Source organism: Hypoxylon trugodes (genome assembly GCF_022578975.1).
Source record: "Hypoxylon trugodes strain CBS 135444 unplaced genomic scaffold F4822scaffold_1, whole genome shotgun sequence".
Taxonomy (NCBI): Eukaryota; Fungi; Ascomycota; class Sordariomycetes; order Xylariales; family Hypoxylaceae; genus Hypoxylon; species Hypoxylon trugodes.
Genome location: NW_026250016.1, coordinates 3,469,371 through 3,488,490, shown reverse-complemented (window position 1 = coordinate 3,488,490; position 19,120 = coordinate 3,469,371). Strand labels below are relative to the sequence as shown.

The 19,120-nt window shown below is 47.6% G+C and overlaps 5 protein-coding genes across 5 annotated transcripts; 1 reads left to right on the top strand and 4 right to left on the bottom strand.

The window, feature by feature from the left end:
- Positions 1 to 239: 239 nt before the first annotated feature.
- Positions 240 to 6,375, bottom strand: F4822DRAFT_35234 (type II DNA topoisomerase). The gene is made up of 4 exons (XM_051455985.1): positions 5,990 to 6,375; positions 2,558 to 5,909; positions 2,234 to 2,503; positions 240 to 2,183 (listed from the first exon to the last, which is right to left on the bottom strand). The coding sequence occupies exons 1-4, from the start codon at positions 6,202 to 6,204 to the stop codon at positions 819 to 821; spliced, it is 5,202 nt and encodes a 1,733-aa protein (XP_051319834.1). The 5' UTR covers positions 6,205 to 6,375; the 3' UTR covers positions 240 to 818.
- Positions 6,376 to 9,804: 3,429 nt separating this feature from the next.
- F4822DRAFT_439842 (uncharacterized protein) lies at positions 9,805 to 11,930 on the top strand (the record flags this gene model as incomplete). Its single annotated transcript, XM_051462673.1, has 4 exons — positions 9,805 to 10,030; positions 10,108 to 10,223; positions 10,315 to 10,399; positions 10,470 to 11,930. 4 exons carry the CDS (start codon positions 9,805 to 9,807, stop codon positions 11,546 to 11,548), a joined length of 1,506 nt encoding a protein of 501 aa, XP_051319833.1. The 3' UTR covers positions 11,549 to 11,930.
- F4822DRAFT_386927 (TPR-like protein) lies at positions 11,847 to 13,684 on the bottom strand. Its single transcript, XM_051456755.1, has one exon. It carries the CDS (start codon positions 13,329 to 13,331, stop codon positions 12,015 to 12,017), a length of 1,317 nt encoding a protein of 438 aa, XP_051319832.1. The 5' UTR covers positions 13,332 to 13,684; the 3' UTR covers positions 11,847 to 12,014.
- F4822DRAFT_386925 (histidinol-phosphate aminotransferase) lies at positions 13,685 to 15,497 on the bottom strand. The gene is made up of 2 exons (XM_051456754.1): positions 15,063 to 15,497; positions 13,685 to 15,010 (listed from the first exon to the last, which is right to left on the bottom strand). Exons 1-2 carry the CDS (start codon positions 15,134 to 15,136, stop codon positions 13,807 to 13,809), a joined length of 1,278 nt encoding a protein of 425 aa, XP_051319831.1. The 5' UTR covers positions 15,137 to 15,497; the 3' UTR covers positions 13,685 to 13,806.
- On the bottom strand, positions 15,427 to 17,669 carry F4822DRAFT_35083 (glycoside hydrolase family 76 protein). The gene is made up of 4 exons (XM_051455947.1): positions 17,248 to 17,669; positions 17,115 to 17,194; positions 17,025 to 17,052; positions 15,427 to 16,966 (listed from the first exon to the last, which is right to left on the bottom strand). Exons 1-4 carry the CDS (start codon positions 17,324 to 17,326, stop codon positions 15,777 to 15,779), a joined length of 1,377 nt encoding a protein of 458 aa, XP_051319830.1. The 5' UTR covers positions 17,327 to 17,669; the 3' UTR covers positions 15,427 to 15,776.
- Between the last annotated feature and the right edge of the window lie 1,451 nt (positions 17,670 to 19,120).

Here is a 19,120-nt window from a genome sequence, read left to right as displayed (position 1 = left end):
TTCGGTTGTGGTGATCATGTTGTACCTAAGTAAAGTGACGAGGAAAGAGGAGGAGGAGGGTTTGCACTTAGTAAGATAGTAATTTCGATTGTTTCTCTTCGTAAATAGATTAATGAGGGTTTCGTATGATTTATATCAATGAACTTATGCACTCGTAACTTCTAGGCGTAGAATTCTATGTATGTTTGGATTTTGTTTTTGCGAGTGTCTGGCATCGATGTATTCATGCCTAGATCTTATAAGCCTCCTAACACATACGATTTTCTTTCATTCAAGTTCCTAGCTGACTAAGCGTACTTCCAGAAGGGCCAATCTACGTACGTGGATCTATTGTTCTAGCCTAATGTAAGAAATTTTGGAATCAAAGTAGTTAGAAACTAAGTTTCACAAAGCGATGCGCTACCACGGATGCAATGATTATGATATAAATTTAGCCAGCTCAAATGATTCAACGATCGCAATTTTATATCAGAGTTCATGAAAAAGGCCTTTGCCTATGTAATATACATACATATGAAATATATTAGGAAAGGCGAAGTAACAAGAAAAACACGCCTTATACCGATTAAATAGATCGAAAGGCCATTAACGCCGTGGTTATTCGTTACTCAGTCGCCAGCCCCACCCCCTACCGATATAAAACACCACCCCCATTGTGGAAAACCCTAGATGAACGCGTCGCCTTCATTCTTCATTGATGCTTTTATGGAAATAACCAGATCTAGGCCAACTTGTGGTCCGAGATCTTAGTATAATGCGACTAAGTCAGGTTGCAGGTGGCGGCTGTGTGATTGGTAGCATTGCGAAGATTATGAGGATCAATCGCTGTCGTCCATAGCAAACTCGTCACTCTGTCCTCCATCATCGTCATCGTCGTCAGGAACCACCTGCAAGTCATCATCATCCTCGTCATCATTATCATCGTCGAGAACATAGACTGGCTTGGACTTAGCCGCAGCCGCACGCCCAGGTCTGCCACGTGCCGCAGGTCTGGGCGGTGGAGAATCGGGATCAGCTATCTCAATATCATCGTCTTCATCGTCATCCATATCGAAGACATTTTTCTTAGGTTTGGCTTTCTCCTTCTTGGCGGCATAGGCCTTTGCCGCCGGTGACAAGTTCGTAGACTTGGCCGCTGCCGTCTTTTTCACGGGGGCTGCGTCCTCCTTAGATTTGCTCTTCGCTCCTGTAGGTCGGCCACGGCTCTTCTTGGATGCAGCGGCGCTGCTGGTAGCAGAGGTAACCCTCGACTTAGGTTTGGATTCTTCAGACAAAGTCGAAGGCTTCGGTTTGCTTACAACCTTGGTGACAGGAGGCGGGTCATCGTCAGAAAGGAAGCTATCTAACTCGTCTTTACGAGCGTTCTTATGAGGTGAGGACTTGGCTAGCATTTCATAGTTAGTGTCGTCATGGTCGTCCAAATCGAAGGTCTTCGAAGCTTTGCTCTTGACTTTCAAGCCAGCGCTGTTACCATTGCTACTATCTGGTCGCGACATGGAAAACAAACTAAGTCTGCCAGTCTTATTCTCGGAGGCGCTGGTGTTCCCATTTGAGATACCCTTGACTAGATCGCCAACGTCGCCAAGCATTTTGTCGTCGTCGTCGCTGTCTGACTCATCATCCACAATCCAAGTCTTGGCCTTTGTAGCCGCAGCTCGTTTAGATCGAGGATTAGGTTGTACCTCTACATCTGAGTCCAGATCTTCCACTTTCTCCTTCTTGACTGGATTCTTGAGCTTGGCGAAATCACCATCCGAGAATGGATCTGAGTCTGAGTCTTCTGTCTTGGCAACGGGCTTGTTCTCTTTCTTCTTAGCGTCACCATTGAACATGGCGGCGAACCGTTGAACAGATTTCTCCTTGGGCGGCTCCTTTTCTTTAGCTTTAGCTTTAGGACCGGGCCTTGACCTTGCGACTGGAGCATAATCATCATCGCCCTTTGCCTTACGGCCACGCCCAGCACCGATCTTCTTTGACGTGCGGCGTCCCATTCTACGGATGCCAGTCGTAATCTCGGCGTCTAGGCGTATCTGATTCTCCCATTCAGCTTCAAAGTCGTCAAGGTCCCTGCACCAAAGATCCTTCTCGCTAAGCGCTTCGAGGGCATCACGTTCGGCCTTCTTCTTGCCGATTTGATCTTTGAGACGATCAAGTCGTTCTTGGGTAAACGACCAGATGGGCATCTATTTGATCGTTAGCAATATTATTTAATTTGCGTTATTTCAGTACTTACAGAAAGAAGATAATCGTAGCCGTTTGCCGCGATATCCGTCGCGATATCGTCCTCTTCGTCATTGCCTTCTTCCTCATCATCCTCCGACTTGGTCTTCTTTGCGTCCTGGCCTCTTGGGAAAGATTCATACTTCCGTTCACGAAGCTCTTCAACAATGACTTGCTTCTTCTTGCGGGATACCACTAGTTTGCCGTCCATGATTTCTTGAATGAACCTGGCCTGGTTCTTTAACTTGCGGAAATCCTGATCATACACCCCAATCCAGTGAACCTAGATTTGTTATGTCAATAAAATATCCGAATGCCATTTTCTTTACCAACATACCTTGCGATCAGCATAGATCTTCATTCTGTAATGGTAGAATTCTTCCATGATATCTTCGACCTTTTCGTACTTGCGGATCATTCCACGAGTATCAAATGCGACCAAATTAGACGTGGCGACTTGCTTAATTAACTTGAATTTCTCAAGAAGGCCCTCGTCTAGGACTTGCTTCATGTGCTTTTCATCCAATTGGATCTCAAAGCGGACATTCTTGTGGTCGTTGAACTCTTTATAATCTTTAATGAAAGACGGAGTTTTCTCGCCCCGAATAATGTCTTCTAGTCTCGCTTTGAAATCATCGGTCCACATGCGGATGGGCAACTCAGTAATAATCACCTCATTAGGCTTCTTTTCGTCCTGGAATGCGATACCATTGAATTGGTATCGATTGGCCTCGGCAACTTGTGGGGTACCACTCCAGCCTCTAAACCAGGGCATCATAGTTTCAAAGGGCTTCTCTTCATCGCCATCCATACGTCCCATACGGCGCTTTAGGTTTCTGATAATATCTGTCGGATGATAATTTGGAATCGATGTACTCCAACCTGTACCGATACCATCCGCACCATTCACCAAGACCATGGGAATTACAGGAACATAAACCTTGGGTTCAATTCTCTTCCCATCTTCAACTTGGTATTCTAGAATGGGTTCATCTAGAGGTGAAAAGACACGCCGAGCAAACGGCGAGAGACGGGTGTGGATGTATCGAGCGCTGGCGGCATCGGAACCACCCGCGAGTCGAGAACCGAAGTTACCACTAGGCTCGAGACAGTTGACGTTATTGGAGCCGACGTAGTTCTGGGCCAAACCAATAATAGTTTGCTGTAGCGAGACTTCGCCGTGGTGGTAAGCAGTCTGTTCAGAGACATAACCAGCCAATTCAATGACCTTCTTGTCCTTGACTAGGTTTCGTTTCAAGCAAGCGTAGATAACCTTTCGTTGACCCGGCTTCAGACCATCAACAACGGAGGGGATGGATCGCATGTTGTCAGCCATACTGAACAATATTAACTCTTTGTTAACAAAGTCGTTGTATGTGACCTGCTTAGTTGAATGATCGAGATAGGTTCCAGGGACAAAGTTGCCAAGCCATTCCTTTCGAGCATCTGCCTTCTTCTTGGAGAAAGCGAGCTCGAATAATTCGGCTTCTTGCGGCTGCATGGTACCGAATTGTTTCAAGTGATTATCAAGATCATTGAAATAGACTTGGGCATCCTCATTTGAGCTTGTACCCAAACCCTTGTAGTACTTCGACTCCCATCTTCTCAGCTCGGATTTGTGCGAGTCTTTCCATTCTTCATATTCAGGTTGGGTGAAGAATGACTTTAATCGTAGGGGCTTCTTGGGGTTTGATCCCTGCCATACCTTCACGATGGGCGTGATGAATTCCTGGAAAAAGTCTGGGATCTTCAGAAGCGACGGATACTGGACTTGTAGGAAATTGATCAAAAGTCCTTTGATATGGCTACCATCGTGATCCTGATCAGCCATGATCATCAGATGTCCATATCGGAGGGATTTGTTATCGGTATAAACTGTCTTGTGCTTCAGACCGAGGAATTGTTTGATATTCTGAATTTCCTGATTCTTGGTAATTTGATCAATTGAGGCATCACGGACGTTAAGCATCTTTCCTCGTAGAGGGAAGACACCAATACGGTCTGGATCCAAGATTGCACGACCCGCGACAGCCAAACTCTTGGCGGAATCACCTTCGGTCAAGATCAGGGTACATTCGTGACCATGCTTGGTACCCGCCAAGTTAGCGTCGACAAGTTTGGCGTTGCTGATTCTTGATCGCCTATTGCCATCACTCTTGGCCAACATCTTGTCGGCTTTAGCCTCCGCAAACGAGATGATGTTGTTGAGAGCATCTGTCTGGCCAATTTTCTTGAGAAACGGTTCAGTAAGGACACACTTGCTACCGTACTGGCTGGGTTTGGTGGTCATCTGCTCTTTGGTTTGGGAAGTGAAGGCTGGGTTGTTGATGAAACAGTTGACGAATATGAAGATGTGGTTGCGAATGTGGTTGGCCTTTAGAGTATGGCCCTTCTTCTTCTTATTTAATGTCTTCAGAAGAGAGTCGCAGATCTGGTCGGCAATGTAGTTGACATGAGTACCACCTGTGGTAGTAGCAATAGAATTGACGAATGAGACCTGCTGGAAAGAGCCATCCGAGACAGCGAAGGCAACCTCCCATTGACGGTGGGCCTTATTATCTTCAAGAATGACTGTGGCAGTAGGCTCGGTACCTTCTTCAGCACCTCGCTCACGAGCGATGGCTTTGGCGTACATCTCGCAATACTTCTTGAAGTCTAACTTGATGTGATTGTCGTTAAGATAGACCTTGATACCCCGGACTGTACCAGCCATATCGTAGACTCGACGATGGAGCAAAGATTCGAGATCATCATCGATACCATCTGGCATTTTAAACTTCTCCCAGTCCGGCTTGAAGCTAACGCGAACGAAGTCACTAGACTTGCTACTCGATATCTTTGCTTTGTCCATCTTGCTCATATTGTCTCTCCACGTCTGCTTGTATCTCTTCCCATTCTTAGAGTCTTGACACTCTAGGGTGAACTCGGTACTGAAGACGTTGCAAAGTTTAGCACCATAACCGTTTCGACCACCCACAGTCTTCTTCTCATTATCGTCGAAATTAGAACCAGCCAAGAGATGCCCGAAGACCAACTCCGGGATATAGACCTTCTCCTTGTCGTGTATTTCGACCGGAATACCTTTTCCGTTGTTCTCAACCGTAATCCGACCTTCTTGGCGGTTGATCGTCACCTTCATAAATGTCATGCTCGGATCACGCTGCTTGTTGTCGGCAGCGTTTACAAGGATTTCATCGAAAATTTTGTAGAGACCGGGCACAAAGCCAACCTTGGGTCGTAATTCCATCTGGTTGGTCTCCTTGCTGAAAACCCACATCTGCTGCTCTGTGCGTTCAACAGATCCAATGTATGTATCAGGTCGCTTGATGATGTGTTCCAACTGTGTCAATTTCTGATACATCTCGGTAGCGGTTTTCTTCTTAGTTGGCTGTTCCGGGCTGTCGATCGCCATGCTATCATTCTCTATCTCAGCTAAGGGCGGACCGCTGGATTTCTTAGCGGCAGGAGCTTTCTTCTGCTTCTTCGCGCTCGGGGGTGTGTTGGAGAAGCCCGAGACATCGTTATCGTCGTCGTCGCTATCAGGCTTTGAGCGCTTCTTAGGAGCTGTCTTAGTCGATTTTAGGGTTGTCTGAACCATTTTCTTTGATGCAGCCTTGGCTGTTGGTTTTGCTGCAGCTTTTTTGGGAGGAGCCTTGGCCTTGGGTTTCTGTAAAGGGGCAAGATTAGTACTACGGATAAGGCCCCGAATTTAAATGTGAGTATATGGTGCTTGGATGAAGAATTAAAATAAAACAGGCAAGTGGCATACCTCTGGTGTATAACCATCTGACTCGTTGCCGAAGTCGTCATCAAAGACCGAGTCCTCCATGATATCGGAATCCATGATGGGCGTGCTAATGTGTGCAGCGCGTTTACACGCGGCGTGAAAAGGTACAAGTAAGCGGTTCGTAAATTGTACTTGTCAAGTAAGGTAGATTGAGAAAAAGAGCGACGCAATTGACCAGAACTGCACAAGATGTTCATGAAAGAAAGAAGGATTAGAGAGATGTGACAGGTCAAGCCTCTAAACGTGAAATGTTTTGATTTTTCTCTTTTAGTCCAGGATTTTATCGAATGAGGGGGGGATGTTTAACAGGGAGCGGCAGGGAGTGGCAGCAACGGTCGGCAGCCTCGTTGTTACTTGTTATGGTTGTATGTAAACAATTTATTTTTTATTACTGAAACAAGAAGTCGCGTCCTATGACAAAGCGGGGATGCATAAAGCAGGCTAATACTAATTTAGTTGGTCATATCATTAGCGGGTAAACATCGGCATTGACTGGTCGTTTGTAAGTATCGATGTATGCATGTAAGCCTGGCTTCCTTCCTATGTAGCTTCATACTATTGTGCAGCCACAACCGTGATGTATGTGACACACACACATAAGGATGGAAGGAGGTATCTGTACACGCTGGATATTTGGCACAAATCTCACAAATCTCAGCTCGCCATCTTTTTTTTTTTCCTCCGGCTTGCTAATTTCATACAACAATCATGCCTCACCCAACCACCTCCTTTTCTTCCCAAACAGAACCATCTACTCATAATGCCGTTTTCTGAAGCCGTTGTATACTGAAATATTCTACCATGACTCATAAATCAGTCCTACCTTCATACGTTCAATCGGGAGAGATCCCGTTGCTGTTGGTTAGCTGCTGGTCCTAATCTCAGTCAGACGTCTAACGCCTACCTACATCTAACCGTATCAAGATCCGGTCATTAAAAAGCAATGTGATATTTACTATGCCTTCGATATCCGTATTTGGTCTAGAGTTGCCTCCCTCGTCTTCGGAGTCGGGGGATCTTTTCCTTACTAGGTACCTAACTCAGCTACCTTCAGAACTCCTCGTCCTACCGAAACATATGTTGTTCTAGGAGCCCTTTACGAACAATTGGTGCATAATTCTCCGCCGCATGTGCTGTGTAACTTCTATCTAGCACTGTTTCCCAAAATGCATAGAGGTAAAAATTTCCCGAAGTCGACTGTACTTCCCCGTGGCTTTTGTTACAAAGTCACACCACTGCATGGGATTCCTCAGAGCCGTCTCTCGCCACCAGTCCCTACACTGTGTCACAGCAGACAGCATGACAATCATCGTCTGAAACTTTCGAACTTACCCGAAGCAGCCTTGACGAGCCTCAAGCGTGGCCCATTTCGGAAACCGGAGAGGCGAGAGAGACCCGACGAGGTCCGATCGTTAGTCAATACCATCTCCCTTCTCTTCCACCGGTTCCAAATTCCGCATTTTACTCAAAAAGGGCTTGTGACGCTGACTAGGATACCCTTTCCGCCTTCCCGTTTCCCAGAACGGGTGGGGTATCTCAACACGGATATCACCTCTCTTGACGGCATAAAGAGTTTGATGAAGTTGAAGAGCAGGTGCTAAGCATGTGCTCGAGTCTTTTGAAAATTCCCGATCAGAAATTTCCATATCTCTTCGCCAACGCCCGACTCTATCGTTCAATTCAATGTGATACATTATCGGCCGACCATGTCTGTTTGTCAAGTACCCTTTCTACAATAATGTAATCTGCTTGGTTCTGTAAAGTCTGGTAGCATAACGGAAGGCCGCAGACCCTAATGTAGCGAGAACCACAACTTATTAAGACATCTCCAGGGGTGGCCGATGACTCGAGGCTTAGGCGTCCCACAAAAGCAGCGTACCAACCGTTCAGCTTCTACAGTACTTAGATAGCGGCAGGAAATGGACTACGAAGTGAGAGGGTAGCTACTTGTGGGCCGCGATCCATGCTCGTGGTAACCAAAGAGAGAAAGGATCGTGAAATTTTTCTTCCAAACCACCCAGGCACACAGTAATTTCTCGCCTATTGTCTTTGAGCTCCGCCTATCGAACGAAGCCTTGCTTCTGCAGGGCTCATTTCGTGCAGTCAGTTACGCAGAGAAAGTAGCCCGCGGCAGAAGATCGATCTCTGCTAAGCAGCGGGCCATATAGCCCACCTGTACCTCGATAGTCAGACCGGCAATATTTTCAAAGTCAGATACGGTTCCGCATCTGTGTTTCCCTAGGACGTATTATTTGTTCGTACGCCGCTTGGCCCTGAGAGGAAACATGGGTTAGATATGGTAACAACTACAACAATCTCCGCACCCACACAACATCCGTTAGTGATGGGAAGCCCTTGAGGCACTTCTAACACTCCTCACAATAATAGCAGTTTTATTTCTACCAAAGAAAAAGACTCTACGTGGTCCTCGGCTAGGCACAGGACTCTCCACCAAGTAAGTCGCCTTTACAGCGGTCAAGCCCAAGACTCTTGCTCTCTTCCTGTCTCAAATAGAAGAACAACGAAGAACCGCGCGGGTGAAATGTTCCAGGGTGCCCTCCTGGACTTACCCCCTTACAAGATGGAGGGACCACTGGGTACACATGTGTCGAGTCTAGCAATCGTTGTCTAGGATTCAATATGCTTATCACAGACCTTTCTTTGTTCTACCCTCTTGAGAAACCCGTCTAGCCAAGTAACTCTTACGGCACTATATGCAGCCTTCCGTCAGGTTGCTTTCTGTCAAAACCTCTCCTACCCTCTTCCAAACAATCCCGGTCCCTGTTTGGTCTCTCAGTCGTGGAGTATTTGCTGTGCCAAACTCATTTGTTGTCCGTAGCGACAGATCTGCTGCGTCATGCGGTCGCCTGTGATCGCCCTTTTTGGGCCAAAGCTTGGAAATGGTGAAATGTAATGAAACTGACTTTACCTCGATGCTGTCCTGGAGTTCACGGATCGACGTGATACATTTAATAGCACTCAGGACTATCTCGTCGGCAGCGCTCCCGGAATCGAACGTAGCGCCTGGCCATCCAGAGAAAGTGTTCTGCTTCCGAAACCATTCCGTTGAGGCCTTGCTCTGCCGGCTAACGGACCCTCTTCTCGCCTCCATTTCAGCCCATCCGGATCCGCCATCCCTCATCTAAGATAGATAAGCTGGGGCCTCTTCGGCCGTTTTATCTGATTCTATTGATCTTGTCCTGTCACCTATCAACTTTTGCTGGCTTTGAACTCGATCCTTCTAAAGAGCGGTGGACTCACACAAACGCGCTCCTCTGCTCTCACAGGTCGATTCCAAGACAACTTCAACAAAGAAAGCTGCACCGAATACCACGGTCAACAAGGCAGCACTGGACACCGCCCAAGTGCTCTGCAGATAGCTGCATGACTGGGTACAGTCAAGAAAGGAAGCAATCTCGGTTCCCTTGTACCAGCATGGGCTCGCCGTCTCGCGAGGGCGTGCTTCAATAGTTCGTGTGTTTGCCAAGTTCAAAAAGACTTGGTTTCCTCTCTCTCCTTTCTGCCGACGCAAGCGCTGCCTGTCTTGAGTCTCCCTCCCCAATTCTCTTGCGGTCCTTTCGTAGACAGGTCATCCACAACTTTGCTTGCATCAGTACTCCATCCATATTCGAGACATCTTGTCCCCACTAACACTCACCGCCATGCTATCACTGGCGTCTCTTCTTAATCCTGCCCCTCCAGGGCCACCAATCAACCGGTTTCCCCCAAGCCCAGCCTCGTTGTCGTCCCCAACGACATCTCTACGGGACGAGCCGGGTCTTTTGGATAAGCCCAACATGGCAAAACAGAAGATACCGAGAAACACGGCAATTACACCTACGAGCAGGCCCAAGGGAACTATCAATTTCCCCCCCTATGAGAGGCTGGATGAAGCCGCGCTCCGCCAAGTTAGGAAATTCCGCGTCCATCCCTTCGGGAACATACATGAGCACTCCAGGCACATTCCCTACAATAGCGGGAAGAAGGACTTTTTCGAGAAGACTGGCCGGGAAAGCTTCGAAGGTAAAAATAAGAGACTAAATTTTTCAAAACAAAAAAGTAATTCCACACCAAGATACGGTTTGTTGACCCGAACGTAGTCTTCCAGTATGATTTCAAAGTGCCCGGAGACGAGACCGAATTTACCGTTATGTGGGATTACAATGTCGGCCTCGTCCGCATGACCCCTTTCTTCAAATGTTGCAAATACCCAAAGGTCAGCTAGCCCCTCTATCCAATTTATACCTAGGAAGTCAACAAGAAAGAAAATGAATTGCTTTGATCTACGAGCTGACTAAGCGCGATAGACAACTCCGGCCAAGATGCTAAACTTGAATCCCGGGCTTAAGGAGATAACGCATAGCATTACGGGTGGCTCTATTATGGCCCAAGGTACGTTCTATACGTAGACTTGTTCTTTTCTTCATTCTTCGTATGATACTAACGCTTCCTATTCAATAAGGTTATTGGATGCCATACCACTGTGCCAAAGCCGTGTGCGCGACCTTCTGTCACAATATCGCGGGAGCTCTAATACCTATATTCGGCGCTGACTTCCCTTCGCTCTGCACGCCTTCGGAAGCGCCAGAGTACCAGCGTATGATAATCGATCCCGCGATTATAGTTCAATCCACTAGGGAAGCAGAGCGCTTTCGTAGGTTATATAGCAATCCCGTTACCTCAGCCAGTGGCAGTGGCAGTAACAGTGGTAGAGCCAATTCACCGCGGGAACGACCGACTCTGTTCCGAAGTCCTTATGACGATCCTAGGAAAAATCACCATAGTCAACACTTTTCTCGTCGCTATTCGATACGCAAGCCTTTTCCTACACCTACAAGTTGCGACAGTCCATACGCTACAGACACGGACAGCGACATATCACCAATAGCCCCAGAGCGCAGCAATATGGGTCCCCGCGACCGGTTTCCCTACTCGTCTGTCGCGCCACCGCCTCCGCCACCACCACCGTCATTGGTGGCTCCTCCTTCTCTCCGACCTACAAGTAGCGGCTGGGTGCCAGCTAATATCGTAGTACCAGCACATCACCACTACGACCAACCCGTACCAAGCCCTTGGTTAAGCGCCGTCCCACGCTTTACCACGCCTGCGCATTTAGCTCTTTATCCGCCGCCTCCACATACTTCGCAACCGCAACCGTGGCGAGGGGCTAACAAAAGGTCTGCCGAGCACGTCGAATCCGACTACGAATACAATCACAATCGTGAACACGAGCGAAGAGGGGGGCCGACACACAATGGCGAGCGAAGTCAGACAATAGCGCCTACAATACCAGGACCAAGTAACACTAGCACGCCAACAACAATTTCTAGAGAAGGAAGTGGGGAGAGGACTAAACCACTGGGTGATTCAGGAACGGGAATATTGGGAGCAGACAAGAACGCAGCGCTACTTTTGATGAACCTAAGTGTTGGGGACACGCGGGGTAACCAAAGCGCCACTGGCGTCGTGGCGTCGGAAACGAACTCACCGCGCGATGGGGAATTCCCGAGGGTTAAAAGGATTAGGGCTCAGTCGTTTTAGCAATCAAAGCATGGGGTTTAGAAAAGAGTTGAAAAGCAAAGAGATATTACCTACTAGATATTTCTAGTCGTTACACCAGATCCCTTGGGACCCAAAATTAGGTAGGTAGCGTTTGGCTTGGATAGAGATAGACGAAGCGATCGAACTAGAGCTGGGAGGTGACTGTTGTTGATAACTAGGGACGGCCGGAGTTTTGTGTCCCCGAGGATCGAGATTGGGTAGGGCGGCATGATAGGTATTTTACACGGGGTTCTAGAGCCATAGTGAGCATCTAGATAGATAGCGTGTTGCTTGACCATATCATCGCATCAATTACAAAAAGTTACTTGAAATTCGATAACTTGAGTCGACCTCGTTACTTAATGCGTGGCACATAAGTCAAGTGAGCATTATTGGACGTAGTCCAGTCAATAACTCTTCATTTTTCTTGTTTTCTCGTTTTATTTGCTTTTTTCGTGATCACTGCTCACCCACTACCCTTCTCCGCAGCCTTCTTCATCTTGAATTCTTGTACCCATGCCGCCGCCTTAGCTTTTGGCAGGACGAAAAATCGCACCACTTCATCCACAACCTCCACATTCCCAGAAGACAGCGTCTTCAGTAGCGACGCCTTCTTGCCAACTTTAACAAGGCCACCTCCCAGTGTCTCCATGTAGCACTCAACGCCCGCAGCTGTGTACTCCTTACTCTTATCCCACGGCAACGGGAATACATACGCCAGATGATCCGCCAGGGTCTCGGTCTCGCCGAATGCTTTGATGAAATCCGACTCCAGATGCGCGGGGTACAACAACACAGCCGGGAAATTCAACGTGCTATGCGGATCATCCGGATCCGGGACCAACCTCAAGCCTGCGTCCTCCATCTCGGGGGGTTGCGCTGTAGTTCTTGTCTTAATACCGCGCGCTTTCAGAGCAGCTTTTAGTAGCATTTCCCGTCGTTTCTCGCGCATTAGACGTTCATTCTCTTTTCGCTGCTTGGCGGCGACCTCCTCACTCTTTTTGATAATGTCGCGCGCGATGGACTTCAAGGGGTTGTTGTTCTCGTCGAGAGCAAGGCCCCGTGCGCATGCGTCATCGGCTTCTTCGATGCGGCCTACAGCTAGGAAGGCCCGCGCCGATCGGTAGTATGCTTTAATATTCGTGTCGTTGAGACGTAGTGCTGCGGAACAATCTAACCAACAACTACGGTAGTTTTTAAGCTCGAGATGGCATGCGGCGCGGTTGACGTAGAGGGACTCGAGCATAGCTCGTTGGCTCTGGGGGTCATCCTCTTCTTTTTCTTTGCCGTCTTCCTTTGCTGTCTTCTTCTCTTCAGCTTGAGGGGCTACTCCTTGCTCTATGCCCTTTGCGCGCTTCCGCTCCTCAGCAGCTAATACCAATACACCCTTGGTATAAAACTCCTTAGCGTCGCTCCAGCGCTTAACGCGGAAACATTCGTTGCCGTGGTCCTTGAAATCGGAAGCAACCTCAAGTGGCGTCCCTTCATAAGCGAGGGCCTTGAAAGCCTCAGTGTCATCGTTCTCTTCTAACTCCGTCATGAAAAATGGAGTTTTCTTCAACTCCGCCACTACCTCATCCACCGTTTTCTTATTGGTCATAGCTCGACCAGGCGATAACTCCGGGAACATGGCTGCTGACGCAGTTGTTGCGCCATCTTGCGCTGTCGATGGTGCTGGCGGGGATGATTGCGCAGTTTCTACTTTTTCTTCTTGACCCTCCCCCTCAGTTTGCGAGACCTTTAGGCGCTCCGCAACCTCATCTGAGATTTCTTCGATATGCATTTCGATTCGCCCTTTTCAAATTCCCGACTAAAATATTTTGATGGAAATTAAAATTAAAGGATTAGGTCCGTTAAGATTCTCTTTTATGAGTTGGCGAAGTAAAAACATAAAAAATGTTTGGGCATGTCGAGATAATTTTTAGTGAGAGAAGCCTAACCTTTTGCCTTTGAATTTCAGCGATGCACAATTACGTCGATATTATGCACTTACTAAGACTTGATACGCATTTATCCATATATACAAATTTGTATATATCCTAATATATTTACTTAAGGGTTATATAACAAGTCGTATACACCTACATGAGAAGTATTTTCTCACATTCGACGGCATCTTTGTATTTTTGACGTGGTGTGAAAAAATCGTTTATGTTCGTAAGACGCTATGGTATTCTATCAATAGATTCCCTGTCCTGTAGGTACCTCTATAGCCATTTTTGGTCTATCCATAAGTTTCTTTTCCTTTTGCTTTTTTTCTAAGCCACCACACCATTCGCCGCAATTTCTTTCCTATCTTCCTCCCCCGGAGTCTCCCTCTTTCCTCCCCTTCCTCCATTGACCTCAATAAGAGCCTGCTCAATAGCGGCCAAGAACCTTGTCACCTCATCTTCGGTACCAACCGTAATTCTTAGGCAACCCAAACACCCATGCTCCTTGCCTCTAAATCTAACGACAACACCCTTATCCTCAGCTAGGGTCTCATACACGGCCAACGCCACCGTGTTATCCGGTTCGCCGCTTGAATTCAACATTTCATACAACAAAAAGTTACTCTGTGTGCCACCCCGCAGACGACCGATACCCTTTATCTTCGGCAGCTCGGTTAATAACCTTTCCCTCTGCGCCACGATCCTCTCGCGATTCTCACGCATTTTCGCAAGTCCATCACCCGAAGTTACGTACGACGCGAGTGCGCTTGTTGGGCTAGATACGTTATACGGCGCCTTCAAACTATTCAATAGTCGTGCGATCGGCGCTGACGTAAACGCGGCACCCAGTCTAATACCCGCCATACCGAAAGCCTTCGATAATGTCTGCATGACGACCAGATTAGGCCACTCAGCGACCCATTCTGCGAGGGACGTTCCGTCGGGCGCGAAGTCGATATACGCCTCGTCGAGCACCACGACACCATTCCATGTTGGGTGCTCTAGAATCTGTCTCACGTCTTCCTTATCCAGCAACGAACCTGTGGGGTTTCCCGGGGTGCAAAGATAGATCATCTTGACGTCCCTCTCTGTTGATAGCGCGTCCCTAATTTTTGGTACGTCGAGCCCGAAACTGGGTGCTTCGAGCAGGGGTATCTTGACTAAGCCGACGTCGTTGACTTGTGCTGATACGGAGTACATGCCGTAAGTTGGGGGGCACACGAGAATCCGGTCACGTCCGGGGATGCAGAAGCACCTAAGTAGCGCATCGATAGCCTCATCGCTACCGACGCCAACGAATAAGTTGTCTGGAGTGATAACCTTAGGAGTGTAGTGGTGAGTGTTGCGTAGGTTGCAAAGCAATTGCTTCAGATCGCGTTGGTGCGGATCCGGGTATCTGTGTAGACCTAAAAAGTCGATATCGACGCCTGCGCCTTTTGACGCGGCCTCCACGGCAGTAGGTGTCAATGACGGCCCACAAGCATTCTCGTTGGCATCAAGAAGGATATTTGTGCCATCGTCCTTGTAGTCACTATGATTGCATATAAGTGAAGTGCTCGCTGACTAAGTGAGAGGGTTCTTACTCTCGCGCGCAGCGGTAGGGCTCTAAAGCCAAGATATTTGGCCTAGCACATGTCTCAAGATTGAACGGCGACATGATGAAACCCAGATGACAACAAGCAACGAACACGTTGCTATCCTCCTGGAAATTGGTTTACCGAATTCCCGATTCTCACTTAGATCAGCATACAACTTCTCTTAAAATAAGATGTTTGGTTCATGAAATGATCATGAGAGGGATTAGCTGAGTTAATGTTGTTTCATAAAGGTTTGCTTTAATTAAAAAGATCCGTTATATCGCACCCTGACGTCCGATCGGAGGAGCCCTGAAAATAAAACTTCAATTGACTCATTTGGCGGGGTTACAATGCTGCTTAGGTGCATTTCCACTAGTTAGAAGCACCCTAGATCCTACCTAGGTACTAATAGCGTTAAACTCCGCTAGAAATAGCGCCTAAGGCCAGGTAATCTTTTACGCGTACTGATAACACATAGCACTAAAACATGAATTCTTAGTTCTTCATTCCAATCTTTTGTCTATCTAGGTATCAAGTTGACAAGGCACCAGCCAGAGTCTCGAAGAATCTATCAGGCTGTAATAATACATCTAGCCGAAAACATATAAAATATGGTATCAAACGTCGCCCTAACCGACGACAGCTTCTCCAGCGAAGTACCCAAAAGCAACAGAATCCTGAACGCCATTTCCAATAAAGTCTAGTATCATCTCATCCCTATCATACGAGGATCAGAATCCAGGATGAGGTCAAAACCAGCAACATCCATCGCCAGTCGATGAAAATTCCACTGGCGACATTTCCCTGCTTGGTAGGCGTAGCCTCAGGCGCCGGCGATGTAGCAGTCGAATTATTCGTAGGCGCCGAGATTTTAGGACCTCCTATATGTTTAATCTCACCAACCCTAAACGGAGGTGTCGCCTCTGCCACCAGGAGACCTTGCACAGTCTCCAGCGCAGTCAACTGCTGCCCCAACCCCGTCACGCCATCAAAGCCACCAACGTACCACTTCTGGCCGCACACAGTGCCGTTCTTCCCGCCAGAACACGCTTTCGCTGCCGCGATAGCCGAAGCATTCAGCCACATCTGAACGCGGGGTAGCGTCGACGGCATCATGCGCGTCGTCGCCCACATGAACCGAGACAGGTAACCTTTGAATGACTTCATATCGTTGTTACAGAGTTCGAAGGGTTCGCAGGACCGCTCGTACATGACGTTCGTCGCGTTCTTATACGGACTAAAATACGCACTCGCCGCGCTTAGGAGACCGTTCGCGCGTGTCTCCCAAGTTTTATCCCCGTTCGTGTAGTTATACAGGACGGCGGCGCCATACGTGTATATCCCTTGCGCGTATGAGAATGTGAGTTGGTTCACTTTGGCGCATTGGTCTTTGCTGTCGGCCCCGTCGTAGACGGTGTAATTCGGGTCTACGAAGCCGATTTTTTCGGACCAGTCCCATATCTTCTGCGCCCACTGATAATACGTTTCGTTGCCGGTCGCCCGCGCAAGACGTGCTGAAATTTGGAAGAAGCCGCCGTTGGAAACGCTATTTTTGTAACTCATGCCATTTGGGTTGGACTCGAAAATCTGCCAGGCAAGTCCACCGCCACAGGAAGTGCTGTTCCACCTCGCAGCCATGGTGCCCCATATGTTGACTGCGATGTCAAGCCAAGGAGGAACAGTATCATTCGGCTGAGCGAGATTCCGCTCCGCAGCGTTGAGGATAGCGAAGGCCCAGAAAGCCTGGTCATCATTCCCTTCAGACCCATAATGTGCTGGAACCATCAAGTCATACTTGGGTCCCACATTTGACAGCAGAGCCTGTGTGATGACACTATCGTAGCTGGAGTCGCCAGTGTAATGCGAATAATCCAGCATGGCCCCCCAAGCCGCACCAGATTCCCACCAGTCTATAGGTCTAGGGTTAGCGAGAGTTCATAGGCTAGAGTGAGCATTGACAGGTCTTACAATATGGTTCAGGGAAAGAACCAATAGTCTAACATGGAATATCAGCTCCGGCTCAAACGGAATGGGATTTTTGGATGTGATATTCCTTACATCTGGGGTATCCGTTACATTTCCAGAGTACCAAGACATAAGTTCGTAGGCAAGTGTGCTGGCAACACTGCGTACAGATGCTGTACACAGAATATCAGTACATCCCAATCAAAATAGACGAAAGGTTGCATACTTTGGTCGTTGATATTGATGTCTTTTGGCGATACGAACGCCGCTGCCAGCGCGGCAGCACGAGCTGATCTCATAAACATCTTTTTTTGGTGTTTGCTAATGAAAATAACAGGTTGCGCGGCGACCTCAACTTTGATTTTTAAATATTCGGAAATTGCGAGTGTTATCCTGTGCTCTCGACCGATTCCTTGTACTTCCACTTTCCAACTGTGTGTAGAGTAAGTAATCCCAGGGAAATGAAATGAAAGTAGTCCAAAATGTATGGTAGGAAAAAAAGAACGGCGTAGGGGGTGATATCGTCGTCTAGGTGAGGTAATGAATGACAATAGTCTATGGTGTTGCTGGGTTGGACAATTGACCCACGAAAAACAATGATGGTTGACAGACACTCCAAATGAACCACCAACCAGTCAGGAAAGGAGCGAACAGGCACGAAGGCAAGAGCAATCAACGCTCGTTGAACAGAATTGAACAAAAGAAGAAGAAGATAGAAATTCTATGACTGAGGTAAACTCATCCGTGATGCTCCATTGTAATATGTCAACGAATGACGAGGTTTTTTATTCAAGCTTTGAAGGAGTCACGGGAAATAACCCACAGGGACACAAAGGATGATCGGATTAAAGATACTTGTCGCATCATGTTTATTAGGATTTCATCGCAACAAGAGCTTAATAGTCATCATTAGCCACAAGCACCACATATAGACATGGTTTATGCCTTGGTTGGATGGCGCGTTAGCTAAGGAGATCTAGAGTTACTTGTGATGTTGTCTGGTCTAGACCCAGATATGGTGGTGGTCTGCACCCATTCGCCAGGTACAGTGGTGTTAGAGATATGTACAACAAGCAGTATTCGGGAATTTCGGCCTCTTTTGGGAAGGATGTTTCGAACAGATTTTCAGGAGCATTCAAAAGTACTTAAAAGTTCCATGTCGGCGATCTTTAGCTGTTGCGTAATGAGGGGATGGCGGTATTTAATTGGTCATTAGCTCCTAAAGCCTTCCAAGTCGGCCTAAATCATTTGAAACTTGAAACAGCACCATTCGAGCTTCCTCATTCTGTTAATCCATTTTAGACGCCTCAATGCATTTTTTACCGCGCGACTGTACATATCTGCTATTGCTTGTGATCCTCAAAATGTCTAGGAAGTCCGTTCGTTTTTGCGAAGGGTGCTATTTTTATATCATACCTGGTGGTGTGCGTTTATCAATTCCTAAGGATCAGTGTAGATGTGCAGATTTATGGTCCGCCAATTTGAGTAGGACTACCTAGGTACCTAGATATCAATGCAAATCTCCATTGAGTGGCTAACATCTACATTATCTAATAAGAGAAAACCATCAATTTGACATTGCTACCCATTTTCATTAAACTGGTATCTCGACTAAGTTGGCGCGGTGAAGTCGACAGCTTCGTACTACAATTTGGACTAACCTACCTTACTCTTAACATTGTGCTACTCTGGTCAAGATTTCTTTAGAATGGGTCCTCAGCCGAAAAGTCAATCCTGGGCCAATCTGCCTGTCGTGCCACTAGGTCAATACGCCTTCCATAGAAATCTACCCCGTCCCATTTGTTCGTTGTCTAATGAAAACGCCTCCGCGAAGTCATACCAAAGCCAACAGCCTGAAGGTTGCCTTTCCAATGCAAGCACAAGACCGGATGTTTCGCAGCGGCTAGCAAACCATCAGTCACCGCCTCCACCATCTCACCCATCACATCCGTGGTGGCAGCGCAGAAATGCCATCGCCCGAATGGTACCTAGGTAGGCAACACAATGGACAACACAGTGTGGTAGAATTGTCGAGTCTACCAACATGTATTGTTTCGCGTACCACCGCCAATGGGGACAAATCCGGATACATTCATATC